This window comes from Phaethon aethereus (genome assembly GCF_964289735.1).
Source record: "Phaethon aethereus genome assembly, chromosome: 9".
NCBI lineage: Eukaryota > Metazoa > Chordata > Aves > Phaethontiformes > Phaethontidae > Phaethon > Phaethon aethereus.
Genome location: NC_138585.1, coordinates 23463203 through 23483106, shown reverse-complemented (window position 1 = coordinate 23483106; position 19904 = coordinate 23463203). Strand labels below are relative to the sequence as shown.

The 19904-nt window shown below is 41.8% G+C and overlaps 1 protein-coding gene across 1 annotated transcript; it reads left to right on the top strand.

Moving 5' to 3' along the window:
• Positions 1 to 6373: 6373 nt before the first annotated feature.
• Positions 6374 to 18928, top strand: SKIL (SKI like proto-oncogene; the record flags this gene model as incomplete). The annotated part of the gene is made up of 6 exons (XM_082003337.1): positions 6374 to 7480; positions 12373 to 12470; positions 13879 to 14117; positions 14333 to 14574; positions 15676 to 15900; positions 18767 to 18928. 6 exons carry the CDS (start codon positions 6374 to 6376, stop codon positions 18926 to 18928), a joined length of 2073 nt encoding a protein of 690 aa, XP_081859463.1.
• Positions 18929 to 19904: the final 976 nt, after the last annotated feature.

Here is a 19904-nt window from a genome sequence, read left to right as displayed (position 1 = left end):
TTAGACGTAGAAACTGAAGTCATAGCTCGGGTTCTTCATTAGCTGTAGTGTTTTGTACAGAACTGTGTCCAAATTAACTTGTCCCGTATGATGCGGTGCATGCCAAAACTTACCAACTTTTTGTACTTTACCTGATTAGAGATCTTATAGTATCTCTAATAGAGTATCTTGTCTGTGTTGCTTAATCTGTCATAGCAGGCTTCACAAGAGTGGTCTTAAGTATAACAACTTACCTTTAAAAATCACCACTAACACGAAATTTTTTCTTTAAAATGCTCAAGCTAATATCTTCAGAGAAGAAAATGCACAATTTTTGTTCTCTGCTCAGTGTTAAATTGTGCACTTTAGCATCTTTTAGAAACTGTGTATATGGAAACTTGTTTTTTTTAAGTGCTTCTTTCTGTAGAAAACCCCCTTTGTTCATAAATATGCAGCTTGAATCTTTGTCACAGCTTTATGAGTAAGTTCTTTACACGCTTAGCAGTTTGACAAACAACTTTGTTAACCGGCTCAACTGAAAGATCATTTTATTTTAATATATTTGGCACTTTATATGCAGTAGTTTCAAAGGATTTATTTTTATTTGCACTTAGAAATGCAGATTAGTTTGTCTCACTTGCCCCTCTTCCCAGTGTGCGAGTGGAAGAGCTGTTGACCCCAGCGACTGCCAAAGGTGTCCCCCAAGGAATAGAAAGGGATATGTGTGTGTGGGGAGGATGGGACTTACTCTTTTTCTAAACACCCTTTCTTTGGTTCATGATATTTTTCTAGGTCTGTGTTTGTGAGCGTGTCCTGCTCGGTATTATCTTAGAAATACATCAAATAAAAAATTATGTACTTTCTAGGGAGCTGCTTGGTTTCCCATATATTATTACATCTCCCTCACTTTTTAAAATTTTAGCTGAAAATGAAACTTCTGTAGTCTGTTTAATTGTAAAGTAAACGTTTATTTTTAAAATAAGTCACTACAAGAAGAAAAGTTAAGAGAGTAAAGACAAAAATTCTGTACAGGCTGCCTTGGTGTTAAACCTAAGGTGTTGAAACCAAGCAATGAAGGTGGTGTTTGTGAACTGCATTTTAAGACACCCTAAAATGTTAATTTTGTAAGCTTCCGAAGAGCTTCAGCACTTCTTGAAAATTCAGAGGAGTTAATAAAAGAAAGATTCCTCCTGTGCTCTGTTATAATAAATTGCACTATCTTACAGACCTCTGCAACTCACATTTTAGTTGCACAGTGTCTTTGGAACTGCCTTTCACAGTCTACAGTAGAAGCTGGAGGCAGAGTTATCTTTTTTTAGACAATCTTCTACCTACAAACTTTGTCTTACATTGCCTGATTATTGTAGCTCTATAGCAACACTATCATTACAGCACAATAGTTACCAGAATTTGCATCCTGAAATGAAAAATGTGCAGCAGAACTTGAAAAACCCAAATTAAAAAATGTCACCGAATTCCTAAGCTTCCATGACATCAGGAGCTCTAATAAAAGATGTAATATCTGCCTACATCCATTGCTGTCATTACGTCCATCGATCAGTCCAGCTCTGGTGTTTATATAACTTGCATTTTCTTCAGTAAATTTAAAATGGAAACATGACATAATGTGTTTCACTGAATGGTATTTGAAGAGAATTTTTTTTTATCAGATCCCAAACTCCTAGAGGATGGAGAAGACAGAAATCCAGAATGTCTGGACAGTTGTATCGCTGGTCCATGCCTTTCAGATTCAGAAATCTTGTTTTATTCTGCTATATTGGTGTGGCTTTTAAGCAAACTTTTTATCTGCTTAATAAGCAAGTACAGAGTGTTAGTATTCTTCACAAACGTGTTTACTTCCTCATAAAGCTTTTTCTTCTCCTACCCTCAAACATTTCATTGCAGAAGAATAAAGAATTAAACAGACAATTGAGATCAAACACGACAGCACTTTTGCATGTTCTCCATCACTTTCCTGAATCTCCCTGCCCTGTACAAATGCTGTTTCCATTTTCATGCAAGGCTAGAGATTGCAATTGTACCCTGATGCCTGCTTTGCCTCATGTTTGCTTAACTGTAAATGGAGGAAAAATACTAGTATTTATAAAAATCCTGCAGAATCATTAAATGAAGAATTTTTTTTTTTTTTTTGGTCTAAGGCTGTAAATGCTGCAGAAGAATTTGATGTAGCAGCCAGAGTGAGATGATGCTTGCAGAGTCCTGTGTAGTTGTGTTGCTGCAGGCTAAAGAAGAGCGTTTATGAAAAGTACCATTGCTGCACAATGCTGGAATTAAATTAAATGTGTTTCTAATACTTCCCTGCTTTGAAACAAGCCTAGATAGTAAACTGCATATTGAGGTGGAATGACCGGTATTTATTAACCAGTGTGTTGCCAAATTAGATCAAATGCTGTCGGAGGCAAAGATGAGACAGGAGTAGGTTTATGGTCCAACCTCTGTGAAATTTCCTTGATTGCACAAATCTGATTTGTGGTGAACCTCAAGTGGCTGGGAAATAGGTGTTGGTCCTGATCATCCTTCAGTTCATGAAACTTCAATAATGCATAGAGCCTGATGGTTTTGTACCTGTGTGTTTCTGCTGGTATTCTGCTGCTGGGGAGTAGTTACACAGGTGAAGTCTGGCAAAAGGAGCTAGAATGGAAATAAAGAAGTAAGGAAAAATGCCCTTCCATTATAATGATAAATGCTCCCTGAGGAAGCATTTAGTGATTTACGATAAAAGTAGAGGAATAAAATGATGATGGAAAAGGACAATTAGTAGAGTATTGGGCAGGGGGATGCATTTCTCCAATACCTGTGTTCTTTCACAAGATTAAATCTTGGTTCCAATTTTTGCAAAACTGTTAGCCCTGCTTTGGCATACATGGAATGGAAGGAATTTGTGCCTTCCCTCCCTTCTCTGTTTTCTCTAGCCTGTGAAAAGAGAAGTTACGATTTTCTGTCGGCATTCTATGAAATATCTATTTCAAACAGCTGCAAGAAAGAACACCCAATTTCATTTGGAGGTTTACATCCCTCAACAAAATGAAGGCTTCTTTTTGGTACCCCTTCCTTTGTAGGAAAGCTGTCTGCCTTACAGTGCTGCAATATGGCAACAGTAAAACAATGATCCTTGTCCTATGACACATTCTGCTGAATGTAAAAATCGAGGTTGTGCTTTGTTTCAGTTTTATGATTCCTTCATCTCTACCCGAGTTCTTTAATAACAGAAAGGTCAAGTGGTTTTCTTTAGGTTTTAAAAAATAAATATAGCCATTATTGTCTTTGTGATCACGGAGTTACCGCTAAAAGCTATAGCTATAGTGAATAGCACTGCTATTTATACAGCTATTCTAAACCCTATTCTACTACTTAAACTGTCAGCAATTTATTATTTTTGCAATATAAAGCACCGCAGGTCCCAAAGATTGCACTAGCTGCTGTGCAAACAGAGGAGGATAGCTCCTAGCTACAGCTGTGACCATCTAAGGTTAACAGCAAGGGCAAAACCTGCATGCAAAATAACATCAATAATGCCAGATCACTCATTCCTTGCCCAGCTGTCATCAGAAGGAAATGTAGGTAGTGTAGCCGTTGTTGTAGATGCTGCAACTGATGCGGTGTTTTACGAGCGAGTAACAAGGTGACTCGCGAAGCAGCTTTGCAGTGACTCTCGAGGGCCACTCCATCGGTAAGCCCTGCCAGCCCAGAGGAAATCTCAGCATATTGGAGGTGTGAAGTCACGAATTAAAGCCTATCAAACCCCTCTGCTCAGCAGCCAGGCGGGTTTTGTTTGCTAATCCTTCCGCCGTGGCATTAGGACATGACACGGAAGGGAGCCCACTGGCCCAGGGCAGTGCTGGTCCCTGTTAAGCAGTGCTTGGTGGTGGTACAACCGCCCCATTTTCACGTGCTACGCTTTTACACTCATGTTGCATCAAAATATGTAGCTACGGGGTGAAAAGCAACGGCAAATTGGATTGTGCCTTAATCTCAGCTGAAGCACTGTCTGTAGAAAGACGATGTAAACCAGAAAGCTTTAGGCTCCTTGCAGACTGAAGAAACTTGTAATATTTAAACTAGCTGTACAAAGACTAAGCAGTCCCTGAAGAGCATGTGCCCCTGCCAGCAACAAGCCTGAAGCAGGAGAACCCCCTCACGTTAACCCCTCTTCGCGGAAGCGATCGTGCCGCATCCCAGCCGGGCCCCATGACTGACTTTGGCACCGTCTCCTGCGCTTCTGCATCTCCTCGCTCCCGGTGCCTCACGACGGCTGGAAGGAAAGGTCTGTGAAACCGCTCTGGGGACAGACACCATCAGGCTCACCTGCCTTCTCCACGTCTCCCCGTCCCCTGGTAGTGGGATGTCTGAGCGGGGACCCCGGCTGAGGAGGGACGCCCGCCGCGCCCCAGGGGAGCGGTACGCCTGACGGCTCCCTGCCAGCGTCGGGGCCTCCTCGCCCGCCCTGGCTGCTGCCCGCGCTCCCGCGTGGCTCCTTCTCCCCTTCTGCCATGGCTGCTCTCGCCTCCCCGCCCCAGCAGCGGCGCCGCCCGGGGCTCCCCGCCGCAGCCGGCCGCCCCTCGCGGCCCCGCACGCCCCGGCGGGCGCTGACGGTGGGGGCGCGGCGCGGGGCTGGGCCTGACCGGGTGGGCTGAGGGGAGGCGGCGGCGGACGAGCAGAAATACCACTTTTGTCTTTTTCTTCCCCCCGCCGTGTCTCCCTCCCCCTTTTCCGGCCGGCGGGAGGGCAGGGCTGGGGGAGGGGAGGCTTTCCCGGCGCTGAGGCGGGCGGGGGAGGGGCGGCCGCTCCCGCCGCTGCCCCAGACAGTGGGCGGGGCTGCGGCGGCGGCAGGGGGCGGGGGCGGCGCGCGCCGCCGGCGGGTTCGTGCCCGCGCGCCGCCGCCGTCTCCGTGGCTGTCGCCGCCGCCGCCGCCGTCTCCGCAGTGAGGTCACGGGTGGGCGGTGCGCGCGCGGCGCCTGTTCCGCTCCCCGGGCTGCCGGAGCCCCCGCGGCGCCGGGTGAGGAGCCCGGGGAGTTACCGGGGGGGCGGGCGGAGGGGGCTTGGGGGGGGGGGGAGCGCCTGAGGGGGATGGGGCTGAGCGGGGGGGGAGGGGCGCGCCGTCCCCCGGCGGAGAGGGAGCGGCGGCGGCGGCGGCGGCGGCGGGCTGGAGGGGGGGGTGCGGGCGGGCGTAACGCGGGGGCGGCGGCGAGAGCGGGGGCGGGCGGCGGCCCTGCGGAGGCGGAGGGGCGAGACCGGCGGCGGGCGCGGGAGGGGCCGAGCGCTGCCCGGAGCGGGGCCGGCGGGGCGGAGCGAGTCCCGGCGCGGGGGGGCGAGCGGCGCCTGCGGCGCGAGGGGCCGGGGCCCGGCCGGGGCGGCCCTGCGCTCCCCGGCGGGCCCGTCCTTCCCCGGCCGTCAGGCAGCAGCCGCCGCTGCCAGCTTCGCCCGGCTGCCGGGGGCTGTAACGGGGCCGACGGCTTCCGAGGGAAGCTCCCGGCTCGGCGGCGTTCCCGGTTAACCGGGAAGCGTACCCCTCCGTTGGCACGGCGAGCTCGCGCTCGGGATCGCTGGTGACTGGCCTCTTCCTCTTTCCGCAGGCCAGCGGGCAGAGCCCTGCGGTCGCACAAGACATGCCTGTAGCCGGTGGCCTGGATCTCGCCTCTCTGAGTAATAACTCGGGGTGGGAAAATCCTGACACGCACCGGTGATGTCTGCGCTAAAGGTGACTCTCCGGGGACGCTCAGTTTTGGATCAGCCTGTAATTCGGGGCTTTATTTGCAAACTGCCATAGTAACGCTCGTGGCGGTGGTGAAATCATAAAGTTGGCAGCACGGTAAAGCAAGCCGTTAAGATTGCGTTTGATCGCCAAGAGCTGAAAGCGCTGAATAAAATTTTCGTACAGCTTAAACTACGTTTTGGATAGGTTGCATTGAGACTGGCGTTCTTCAAATGGGGACCATTTTTCTACTTTAAGTAGAGACTTTCTTGAAAAGACAGTATATTTTTGAAAGGAAAAAAAAAGATCAAGGATGGACACTCTTGCATCAACTCGTCATTTTTTACTAAATTGCTGTATAAGACTACTGTGTAAAATCCTAGGTGGGGTATGAAGAAAAACCTTTTGCGTAAATACTGCAGTGGGTTTTTTATACGAGAAAATTGAACAAATAACTATAAAAGAAAAATTTGTGTAACCTCTCTGTTATTAATTTTATAGTATTACCTGCAGAATGGGTTACAGTTTTTACTGTTGGAGGCTGAAGAAGTAACGTTACTGAAAGGAGCGCAAAACTTAGTGTGCCTGAAGTAATCAAGATCACCTGAAATTGTTTTTTGTATGAACAAGCAGGAAAATGCGCATTCAAGACTCATGTAATTAAAGTTCTGGTACTTAGCAATGGAAGGCCCACAAATAAACTTCCCTCTGGGTCTCGGTTCAGACCAAAAAAGGAGTGGGTTCCAGGAGGATGGGAGTCCTCCATTAAAAAAAGCAATGACAGAGATGCCTGTAAATAGCAAAGTACGAGTTGTAATAAATAAATTGCCAACAATAAAGAAGGAAAACTTGGACGAGTATGACGAAACTCCTGTGGAGGCTGATGGGGAAACCGCCAAGCCAAATAGTACTTCACTATCTGAGCCTTTGAATTTAAATCCAGGTTTGAAACACACCTTGGCGCAGTTCCACTTAAGCAGCCAGAGCTCACTGGGTGGACCGGCAGCTTTTTCAGCTCGTTATTCCCAGGAAAGTATGTCACCCACCGTCTTCTTGCCTCTTCCATCGCCGCAAATACTCTCTGGTCCGCTGCTCATTCCTCCGGACAGCTCCACAGAACTCACCCAGACGATACTGGAAGGGGAATCCATCTCTTGTTTTAAAGTCGGAGGAGAAAAAAGACTTTGCCTGCCTCAGGTGTTGAATTCGGTTCTCCGAGACTTTTCATTGCAACAGATCAATACGGTGTGTGACGAACTGTATATATACTGCTCAAGGTGCACTTCTGACCAGCTTCATATTCTGAAGGTTTTGGGAATTCTTCCATTTAATGCTCCGTCCTGTGGGCTAATTACGCTGACTGATGCTCAGAGACTATGCAATGCTTTACTACGTCCTCGCACTTTTCCACAAAATGGCAGTTTTCTCCCTGGTAAGAACACCTTGGCCCAACTGAAAGAGTCTGGCAGTGCCTTTGAAGTAGAGCACGAATGCCTGGGCAAGTGCCAGGGGTTGTTTGCACCTCAGTTCTACCTTGCACCAGATGACCCGTGCATCCAGTGTTTGGAGTGCTACGGTATGTTCTCACCCCAGACGTTTGTGATGCATTCACACAGATCCCCGGACAAGAGGACCTGCCACTGGGGGTTTGAATCGGCCAAGTGGCATTGCTACCTGCATATTAACCAAAAATACTTAGGGACGTCGGAGGAGCGGGAACTGAAGCATCTCTTGGAGGCAATGAAGGAGAAATTTAGCGAGAAAAATCAGAAAAGAACTCGGTCCAAAGTAAGTTCACCTACTCTTGTAAAACTCCCAAATCTCTTTGTGCTCACACGTGAATACTTGTTTTGGAAGTGCGTTGCTTGCCTTTTTTAAATGGGAATGCTTGTCAAATCAAGCCTAAGTTAGATTTGTGAGAGAGCTTCACCATGAAAATACATTTCTCATTAAAAGGTGCGGTAATTTCTTTGGGCTGAACTAACTTCATTCGGGCTCGTTTGGCTTTGTTGGTTCTTGTTCTGTTCTGAAGTATGCGGTCTCTGGAAGATTCAGAGCTATTGTGGAGATTTTCATTCTCCCATTTGACTTTTGAGTATGTTTTATGTGGTGTACGTTGCAGCAGCTGAGCAGAGCAGAAAGGAGCTTGAAAATCCAGTATCACAAATTGATTCTTCATTTGTTATTTTTACTCCAGCACACACACGTGCTGTGTGTGGTGACCTGGTTTGCTAACCACCCATCTCATGATTTTGCGTGCATTGATATTTAGAAGCCCAAAGTTTGCTTGTTCAGCAATAGCTTTCTGTTTAAACCAGTTGTACAGAGAAGTATGTCAAAAAGAGGGGGTTTTAAGCAGCCCAGGTAATGAGCTCTAGGCCAGTATCTTGACAATGGTTAATAATAGATGTTGTATTTTTTCCTAAAATACTGCTGCAAGTCTGCGCAGTGGTTCAAAAATACAGAGCTTATTTGTCCCTTAGAGACCTTCTACTTTAAATAAGAAGACAAGTACCAGCTAAATACTGAACATCATAGATGTTTCTGTTCACAGAAGGTACAATATTTTGGTTAAGAGGTTCTTAAATGGGTCCTACCCCATGACTGTGTGTATTTTCATTTGTATGTCTGTTTGATGGCTAGAGGTTTGATTATATATCCATTTTGTTGGATGTTTGTGGTGGATTTCAAAACAACAGCAAGAGTAGTCCAGGTGCTTGAGCCCAAAAAGGTGTGTTGTAAGTTGACAACTTCCAGCATAAACTCCTGAAAGGTCAGTATTGCAGAAAGGCTTACTGTGGTAACAGGTATTTTTACAGTTGTGCCAGCCCACAGTAAGGGATTTTAGCAGAAAATTTCCGCAAAAGTCTGCAATATGGCAGGCTTCCAAGAATTAGTTGCAAGATGCAACTTCGTAGTTGAAGTTCATAGCAAGGAGACTTCGCTTTTAATCTGAAGACATGGCGGTCTTTATCCTTGCTGTGCCGGTGTAGGTAATCGCCTATAGTATGGTGGATGCGTCAGTGGAAATAGTCTTCCATACTCAAACCTATAATACTTCTTCCCTTTTCACGGTAGCAGACTTCAGACTGTGAGATCTTTCAGTTTCATGTGTACAGATGAAAAAAAAAACAGCTGAAATAAGCAGTAATGCTAATTTGAACTGAAGCAGTGCAAATGAAATACAAAAACTCTTTCTGGAGTCTTCCGTTGCAGATCTGTATAGTTCTTTCTTACAAAGCTGCATATGAAATCAGAATGAGAGGTAAACTCTGTGAAAGCTTGAACAAAGACAAAATGTAGGGAGGGTTCTTCTTTCTGTTTTTTGTCTCATGGATATTCATCTGGAAAGCACAAAAGATTAGAAGATTTTAAAGGGGAATGTTGGAACACAGCCTCTGTTTCCTTGTCTTGGGGAAGTCCTGGGCTGCTTCAGTCCGCTTTCCCTCATGTTCATGGTGTGAGAGAGGTATTGGGTACAATGTGTAGGCATCACCTTTTCTTAGGCTCCCAGGGAAATTTATTTGCAGGATGTTCCATTTGCTGTTCTGTCACTTTCTTACCACCTTTGCTGAGTCAGTTGTCACAAGTGCCGACGCATCTTTGAGGTTATCTTGGAGGACTCGGGAAGAACAGTTGCCCTTGGCTAGGTCTTTGTCCGTCTGGTAATAATAAATTATGAATTAAATCCCCTAGTCTTTGGAGCATCCTAGGTCCTGTGCCTTCCCTTTCTCCTCGGCATTTCACTCTGAGTTTATTCACCTCACAGTGCACGTATACTTTTGCTTGCAGTATTTTAAGAGCAGACAATGCAGGCCCTCATCTGCTGTGCTCACAAGGTTAATGGCGCTCTGTTCTCGGTGCTCATAAGAAAGCTGCAAGGTGTGTATTTGGTTGCCACCAAAGTTCTCATTTTCTGTTGAGTTCTGGACTCTGCAGTGTAACATCCACCCGCTCTGCACGGGAACGGCTGTCACTAAGTCTCTGCTGATCTCCGCGCTGCCAGATCCTCGTTCCCTTTGACTTTGCGACAGTTTCTAATAATTGCTCTGCACTAAAACTTTGTCTTGCTTCTCAAACCACTTCCTTGAGTTCGTCACCATGTGTGGGGGAAAACAGGCAATGTGGAGAGTTAGCATTTATTCTGAGTATTTTTATAAATGCCATCTCTGCTAAAACAACCTGCTTAATTATTAGGCTGAAACCACTACTTTTTTTTTTTCTTAAAGAACAGCTGTGTACAAATAGCTTTAGAAGAAAAATATGACACCTTTTTCATGTAGCCCTTTCAAACAGTTTAGGTAGAAGTCATTCAATTTTAAGTTTACTTGGATATATCGCATTTATAGAATTAAAGAGCATCTAAACTAAACAGATTGTTAGGTAATGAAATACATATGTATATATTGAAGTAGATGCTTTATCTCTGTTTTATTAACCTAGATGATGAGGAAGGAATCATGTTAGAAAAAGACTTCATGTTCATTTACGATTATCTGTCATTTTCTTTCCGAAGTGAAAATCTGATTGCGAGTTACGTAATTCGTTTGCAAAATGCACAGTAATGGGTAGACAGTACAGTTGGTTTCCATTTGAAATAGGTGGGAATGCAAAAATCTGGCCTAATAACTTGCAAATACGGATTACTTGATATATAATTTAATATGTAAATATATAAACTTGTTAAAATATGAGTCCTAAAACATGTACAAGATGTGATTCAGACGTTAAAATTGGATTACTGTGTACTAGCTGTAATGTAAGTAGAAGACTATATGTACATTATTTCAGTTATTGGAATGATCTGAATAAGTAGAAAAAACTTGACAGGTGTCAGGATGAAGCTGTTTTTCTAGAGATTGTTTGCTGTATTTCAAGTCTTTACTATTTAAAGGTTTGATTATGAATTTACTATTCTGGAGCTTAGCTTCCTTGTGCCCTCCTTCCTTTCTGTCTGCATTGGAACTGATTTGAGGAACTGCAGGGTTGGAGGAAAATTTCAGTTTAATTGCTAGAGCTGAATTTAGTGGGCTGGAAGTTTCGAGCAGGATATTGTAGGTGGGATTTGGTCTCTCTCATGGTCAAGTGGCATTCGATTCTGCAGACCTTGGCACAAGCCACACGTGTGTAGCTGGGTACTCTCTTCACTGCCAGAGATTAAGTTTTGCGACAGTTTATTCAGGGTGTGTAAATATGAACTTTTCTGATGATGTATCTTGTACACGAGAAATTGTGAAGCTCTTGGAAGGCTAGGTGAAGCCTTTGGTACAGTAGGAATTTTTTTTTTAGCTTTAAAGTTGTTTTTTTTTTAAATGAGCAAATTTCCAAAGGTACCAGGTCTGCCCGGAATGGTGTTAACTTTCTTCGTAGCGGCCTGGCTGGTGCTAAGTTTTGGATTTGTGGCTAAAACAGGGTTGGTAACACCAGTGTTTTGGCTGCTGCTGAAGGGTGCTTCTGCAGTGTCAAGGCTTTCTCCGTGTGGTGCTCAGCCCCTGCGGCGAGTAGGCTGGGGGTGGGCAAGAGGCTGTCAGGGGCCAAAGAGATACTTGGTGCTTTATAATGCCATGCTCGGCAATAAAAACCGGGGTAGAAGGGGAAGAAATGGGCTTCTGGCATCCAGGGTGGACATTGTTTGGAGGTGCCTGTGGGAGGTGGGGAGCGATACCCTTCACTTCGCTTGTTTTTTTTTTCTCTTTCCATCATCTGCTAAACTGTCTTTATCTTGACCCGTGAGCTTTCTTGCTTTTGTCCTTTTTGTCCTTTTTGGTTTTCTTGCTGCTGGAGGTGGTGAGGGAGCGGCTGCATGGCTGCTTGGCTGCTGGCTGGGGTCAACCAACCACACCTTACCTGAAAATCTGCTTCCCAAGGCTATTTTAATACAATGAAATTAAGAATCAATTTCTTAGCTATGAGTCTTGTTTAAATATATGAGAAGACATCTTTCACTTGAAATTAATAATAACTTTGCAGTGGAGCACAAACTATCACCTGTAACTTTGACTGAAGAGTAATTCCAAAAACGTTTCTTGAGACAAACAGAACAGGAATTGCTATCCAAATACAAAATGCAGAGAAGTTTTTTAAGATTATATATGCTGATGCACCTGACTTAATTTTGTTTGTTACTGCAAAGAGAATAGAGTAGTCATGTTACTGCAGCAGCTTTGCCCACTTCAGTAATAAAAATTCATGACAACTAATGAAAGTTCTGTCTCTGGAACACCAATAATTGTTCCATTTTATTCACAGGTTTTATTTCATAATTAAATATCTAACAGGTGCTTACTATGATATGGGTACTTTATTGCAAAAGGCTCCTACAGCCTTTAGGGAACCCTAGTTTCTGCTTTCTGTTTCTCCCAAGCATTTGCAGCATGCCTCTGGCAGAGTTGTGGAAACTCAGCAGAGCTTTTGTATATGTTTGTGAAGAGACTTTCTTTTAAATTCCTTGCTACTTTGCCCGTAATAGGAGAGTGGAGATGGAAGAAACTTCTGTTGCTTGCATCACCCCGTATCTCTGCCAAAGACTCTCCATTTTCCAGTACCCCAGTTTGTCTGGTGCTACCCACCTTTGTGTGTCTGTACTAGTGGTGTAAAAAATGCCATTCCACTGAGGAGTGTTTATGAAAATGTGAATAACATGTACCTGTCAAGTTACCAATTTATTACCTTTTCTTTAGGCAGATTCACAGCAGAGCCTGGAATTATCACAGTGGTATCCAGTTATCAAGCAAGAAGCAGAAACTGATTCTCAGGCACCCTCCTTTTTCCATCCCAGGTAACTGAATTTCCTGTCCAGAACTATAAGCACCATAAGTACAGGTTAAATACTTTTGGCTATTTAAAGATAATTTCAACTGAAAAAAAAAGTACTTGCAACCTGAACTGTTAGGAGGACTCCAAGGGATTGCATAAGAATAGCTGAACCCTGACTTTTTATGCATTTCTTGGTGTAAATAGTAGTGAACTGCTTATGAGTGATTGTTGGTGTGGGACTCGAGCTGTGATCTATGAGAGTTCAGTAGCAATACAGTTGACATGTAATTACAGTTTCCCTTTTCAGAGTAGATATGACAGAAGTTTTTTAATTTTTCCTATTAACAACATAATGCGTGCATGTGGAAAGCTGCATAGGGCCTGTTTACCATGAGTGCAACTTCGTTTCCTTTAGAAAAAGACTTGTAAAAGGTGTTTGAAGGCTTTATTCCACACTGGAACAATGGCTACAGCTGAACTGTCTCTTGATTAGTTTCCTGGTTTTAGAAACCAAGTGCATTTCCTTAACATAGTACAAAGTTTGTCATCTGCATGGATGAGGGAAACAGTTTTTCTTGACGTACCTCTTACCCTCATTCCCGTGTGGTTATGCATTCGCCATGTATGGGTGAGATCAGACTTCTGCCTAGCAGCGTTGCATTAAAGCAACACGCACCCACCAAACTAGTTCCCACGCGAACACATGAATGCTGGACCTTCTGTGATGGTCCCTCGGTTTGCTGTTTCCATTGACGCCTTCCTTCAGAACTAGGAGAGAGGAAGGTGTTAAAGGCAGCGATGTTGAGTCCAGCATCGTGACACTGATTTCCATTTCCTGTCACTGACCTTAACACATTTGGCACTCGATTCCCTCTGTACCAGACAAAAGCTGAGTGGTTAAGTTAGGGCGGTACAGCAGGATGCTCCTAGGAGCTGTGACAATCCGAACAGATTGGTCAATATATGTGGGAAAGAAGGTCCGACATTGGTCTCAGACATGCCCCAGCACTGTCAGTACACAGCTTTGCTATTTAAAGAGTGATATGTTCATTCCCACTACACGGATCTCTTCCCTCATCCTCCATTGCTAATATAAGGATTATGAAAATGCTAGAGTCTGGATTCAGTGGCATTCTGATTTCACTCTTTGTATTTAAATAAAGACTTTATATGATTTTTTTAACGAGCCATGTTTGAAAAATCCTCTTGTTTGATAGCCTCAAAACTTTATCTAGATAATCTACTCAGTAAAGATTAAGTGGGTCATTAGGATTTTCTTTTGCATAGGAAAAATTTAGAAAGGACATGCTTATTTTTCATTAAAACTTTTACAGTTTGAAATCATGTTAAATTAAACTTACTGCTCTCTACCAGTCATCGTTTATTATGCCTTACCTTTCATTCTTAATTTTACTGTTCTACTGTTTCAGTTACTACCTTTATATGTGTGATAAAGTGGTTGCTCCAAATGTATCTCTTGCATCACAATATAAGGATGTTGCAAAAACAACAGTCAAAGCTTCGGAAATAATTAAATCCTCACCTGGACAGTCAGAGAAGAAGCTCAGTAGTGGAAAGCACAAAAAAGCTGCCTCCTATCCAGAGCTTTCTCTTGAAGAACAGGAAAAAATTGACTTGAAAACTGCTGTGGAGCAGCATAAATGTTTAGGTGAGTAGTAGAAATTACGTTGAAGTCTTTCCAATATTTAACTATATAATTTTGGAAAGCCCAAGACCAAGCTAGTATTTTGTCATGTCACTTCAGTTTTCCAAAAATTGTTTTGACATTTTTATAAGCTTTTATTTTCTTTGCCTTTTTTTTTTTTTCACTCTGGATGTTTAATTTTCTGTGATTATTATGCTGTGTTCTTCCTTTCTTTATAGATCCACCTGTGTCAACTCGTTCTGCAAGAGGTGGAAAATCTGAACGTATTTCTTCCAGAATCACTAGAGACTCTAGCCGTGTTGAAGTAGGGAATGATGTGCGAACCTTGTCCCCGACTCTCATGAAAGACATCAGTTGTGAAGACGACAAGGGAAGGATCATGGAAGAAGTAATGAAAACCTACATCAAACAGCAAGAAAAACTGAATACTATCTTGCGGAGGAAACAGCAGCTTCAAATGGTACATTGCCAATCTGAGTGCATTTCACTTTTGTCATCAGAAAACTGATGCTAGCTTGTTGGTTCTAGAATCAATATCACAGATTACATTCATTTAGAAACATCAAAACACACAGATAATTCCACCTCCCGCCCCCAGCTTGAATCCAGACACCAAATCTTTAATATCTTTATGCTTATTAGGTTCGAGTCCACTAATAATTGGTGTATTTTCAGTTTGCAACTACTATGTTCAGGCAGCTCCTTCTATTTTATCCAAATGAAAACTACTTTCACTTTAAAATGTTTTCCAAACATTTAAGTATTTTGGCAAATAGAGTTTAAGTCCTCTAAAATTTCTCATGTTTGGGGATTTTGAAGATGCAGACATCAGTATTCTAGGAATGATCTTATCACTGCATAAAAAAGAACACTGCCTTCTTATTTCTAATTGATATAAGCCCTTGTTTTTAGGGGGATTTTATTCATCTTTTTTAATAATGGATGACATGAGAAGCTGGTGTTCACTTGTGATTTTGCCTCATTTCTGTTTTCTGCATTAAGATAAATACTGTTTTGCTTCTTACATTCATAGACCAGACCTAATTTTTTATTTTATTTTATTTAACCTTAAGCTCAGAATCTACAAGCTTATATAGGGCCCTAGAGCTGCTACTTTTAAGTTGCTCTGCTGTTAGAGGTAAAGCTTGTAGATAAGTTAAAAAGATAATAATTCAGACTTTAAAAAATATCAAAATGCTAGTGGAAAAAGAAATCAAGCACATTTATCCTTGTTTTCTGATAATATACATCTTTCATCTTCAAAGTATATTTTAGTAAATCAGTGCTGCTGCTCTCTGAGGTTCGCTGCTGAAAGTTGTGAATCTGATTCTGGAAGCTCCATGTACCTGGAAGTATAAATAATTTCTGCATATTTTAAATGCTTGTTACAGAATTCAAGACTACCGTTGATAAGTAGACAAATACTGTTATCAGGCTGTTGTTATCAGTAGATAAATGTGCTCTTTTTTGCCTCATTGTTTCAAGATGCACGTTTAAATTCAGTTTTTTACTTTTCTGGTCTTAGAACCAAGGTGTATGTGATCCTGATTTTTCTTGACAGGAAGTGGAAATGTTAAGCAACTCTAAAGCTATGAAGGAATTAACTGAAGATCAGCAGAATTTACAAAAAGAACTTGAATGTTTGCAAACAGAGCATGCTCAAAGAATGGAAGAATTTTATTTTGAGCAGAGAGACTTGGAGAAGAAACTGGACCAAGTGATGAAGCAGAAATGTAGCTGTGACTCCAATTTAGAAAAAGACAAAGAAGCTGAATATGCAGCACAGGTGAGAAGGGAAAGTTTGTTTCAAACCAAACTGTATTTAGTGTATCAGCAAATTGTGAAGCTATTGCGTAGCCACCTTAAGGTTTCATCTTTTCCGTGTGTTCTGATACCGTAGACTAATACCAAAATAGGTCACGGTGACAGCAATATTTACTTCCCTGTCCCTTGATTGAAACTGAGGTAGAATGCAACTTACAGAAATACTTCACCTGTCAAGTGTTAGTTATAGAAACAAGGTATTCATCTTTTTCTTCCTTTTATGTAAAAAAAAAAAAAAAAAAAATCCAAACCTCTCAACCACCTTTTTTGTCAGGTTAGTAGCATACTTTGCTGCTTTTTCTATTCCTTGGTGCTAGAATCTTCCGCACCATCTGATCACCCCCTCCCTTCTGTGCTCTGTGAAAGCATTTGGTCAAGAGTTTCCTTGGAAATGAAAATCATATTTTTGTCTTCCGTTCCTGCTTCTTGAGTTCATACGTCAAAACCTGTGGCAATATTTTTTGTTTCTTTTTAACTTCTACTATTGCTTTCTTCATTGTTGGAGGTTATTCATGTCATTCCAGTGGGAAAAATGACATGAATGCTTGGAATGCTGCTTTTCAAAATCAGTTGCAGTTATGATTAAATGTATATTGATGTATTTTGTACTGTGTCACAGAAAACTAGTCTTCACGTGTTTTTTTAAAGCAAACAAAAGCTGAAACTTAAGCTCAGTAAAGCTTTGTGGTCATTTGATCATAGCTGTATATATTTCCTGTTCTTAGTGTCTCAAACTAAGAAACAGGCAGTACTTGAGAGACAGGTTTTGGTATTTTTGGAGAGTAGGGCAGAGACTAGTATCATAAATCCTTCTCATGAATTTAATTTCATGACATCCCACTCCACAGATTGCTAGCCTTTGCTGCCAGAAATAATCCTCTCTGACTAAGGTCTGATTTACTAAACATCTGGTACAAGCCCTATTACTGCAAGTAACAACATGTTCTAATTTATGAAGATAATCATGTATAGTGTGTTTTATATGGCTGGTACGGCTTGCTTTCTCTAGAGGGTAAAAAACATTGATTGCTCCCCAAGGAGACTGGTTGATTGTTTCTTTTGAAGTTAGACTTGAAAAACATAAATACATTCCTTGCATGAAAGTTTACTCTGTTAATGCCTGTGCGGTAGAGCTATTTGCAGATATATACAACATAATGATTTGAACCTTTTTCTCCATTTATCGCATCTCACAATAGATTTTGGACCCTAGGTTCCAAGCAGTTGTCAGAAGTACCCGAGTTAAACAGAGGTCCTGGCAACAGGTAACTTCCCCAAGCTGTGTATACGGCATTTAAAAAAAGCTTTAATCTGATGTCAGTTGCCCAGGCTGAGAACTGTGGACCGGGAGGAACCCTCTTTGTACATTAAACATGATTTGGGATTTGGAACTTGTTTAAATGTCTGTTCTTTCTAGGCCTGCCTGAAGAAGCACTAAGTGTCTTCTCTCCCTTTTTGACTTCTTTATTGAATTGTCTAGTTTAATTGTTGCTTTACCCTGTCAGTCACAACAGGGCAGTATCACCAGTGCTGGAACCTTTCCTTAGAGCTGGAAGTCAAAACCGAACGAGAGACGTGTTTATGTAGCACGTGCTGTAACATGCAGGCAGTGGGCATTACCGTACTGCACCAGTTCACTTAGTCCAAGTAGTAGAGTCAGAAGACTTGCATTAATTTGCAAGTAAAATATTGCTGTCTAAGAACCACTTAAATCTTTCTGATTATTCTAAGAACTGTTTAAATATTTCTGACTGTACAAGTGGAGATGAAGGTCTACTGAATGTGGTGTTTCTCTAAAATCAGCACGGCAATTCCTTTGCCCAGGGCATTTTATCGCAGTTGGCGAACGCCAGGGATCCTGTATGCTCCTGCTTCTTTCATTCTCCTGAGCTGTTTTCCTCATTTTCAGTGAGATGTGTGCTTGGTGATGATTCAGGTCAGATGGATACCTATCATTATGAAGGCAGATGGATTTTTTAGATTGTGAGGTCGTTTTATAAGAAATAACCCCTTAAATCAATGGTAGAGAAGATAACTGAATTCCAGTCTCCTCCCTGTTTTAACTGCTGGTAGCATACACATAAGCAATTTGACAATAACTTTCTTGCACTTGAAAAATTCGTCAGACATTTCCAGATCTCACAGTAAATAAATTCTGATGACACTCTAGCAAGGTTGAGTTTTACTGTACTCCAGAGATGAAAAATGTATTTAATTTCTGTGTTAAACACAAGATACTTCACGAAAAACTGGGGGGGGGCGGGGCTTACACTCATATTTGAAGACACACATAAATGCATAGGCAGTTATGCTCAAGATTTTCTGAATCTCATTTCTGGTAATTCTCTTTCATTTATACTAAAGGATATCAGAAAACAGTGTTGGTGGTTTTGTTTGTTCTAGAAATGCATTCAGGCTTTGAAATGAAGACGTAATATTTTTGTCAGGTAAGAGAAATGGACCTGGGAAATTAAAAAATGCTATTTATTCTGGGATTTTTGAAATGTCTGATGCAGACATCCTCACAGTTGTCCTAACAGATGATATGTGTTATTGAAATGGTCTAGTGTGACAGTTCATATAACTACAATTTATATATATTTAAAAATTAGACTTTCCTATTTTTTTATTATAGTATGATGCTTATTGAGGTAGTAGGTAACTGCATAATTCTTGATAACCGTAGAAGATGGGCTGGTAAATACCAGTGAACTGAAATATTTTTATCTGATGCATAGGGTGGTCATCAGTGGCATCTTGAAACGAATAGTTGATGTTTACAAATAAGTTTGCTAAAATTTGCTCTGTCTCTCCTCTCTATTTTACAGCTAGCAGAACTGAGACAAAGATTGGACCATGCAGAGGCAGATAGACAAGAGCTTCAAGATGAACTGAGACAAGAACGAGAGGCAAGAGAAAAGTTAGAGATGATGATAAAGGAATTGAAGCTACAGATCTTGAAGTCTTCAAAAAATGGAAAAGGAAAATAGAAATTGGAAGAGGAAGCATGACTGCGTCCTTCAAACAGGGTGTTGTGGTTTTTAATGACTTGTGAGCAGTTTCTGTGTGATAAGAAAAGGTATTCACTACAGACTTCTATTTCCCAGACAGGTCCAGCTGAAGATATACATATATATAAATAAATAGACAGGTATACATTTTTAGATTTTCCTAACCAATGAAAACATGCATTTATTTCTACTGGTGTTTTTCTCAATGAAAAATATGAAACTCTTCATTTAGAGTGACCACTTTCTGTCTATTTGTAAATGCCGTCGTGAGGACTCTATACCTTTTAACACTGTCTGTTAAAATATATGTGGTGATCCTTATTTTGCTTTCAATTGCACATCCAGGTACAAAAGTACATGAAAAAAACTCCGAATTCTTCCAGGTCAATAATACTTTGGGATTCAGTGAGAATTACTTGTTTTCAAACTGGGGAAAGTAAAGGCAGCTTTTCATCTGTAAGGTAATACTCAAAATTGCCACAGTGATAGATGATTGATCATCATAAGTGATTTACCAGCGTGAATTTTTCCCATAATTACATTGTGTGAAGTCGAGCTGATCTTTTCAGTATTTTCTATTTAACAATTCATTATCAGTCCAAAGAGTTCTAGAGCCAGCATTTGCTTGCCATGCTGGAAGAAGAAAACATTGGAGCTTTTTTGTAAATTAAAAAATTTCCAATTACAATTGAATCTTTTGAAATTAAAATTTTTCTTTTTTTCTTTTGTTTTCTGCTCTATAGTAGGTATGAAAGAAATGTTAATAAAAGGCGTAAAGGTGGGGCTTTTCCTTCTAGAAACTGAGAAAGCTTGACTTCACTGGTTTTTCAGATACTAATGCTTTCAAGAAAAATAATAGTTATTTAAAAATATGTATTAGTTTCTTTAGTACCCTAAGCCTCCGCACTTTGAGCTTCTTGCCAACTTCTGGATTTTTCTTTCATTACATAGAACA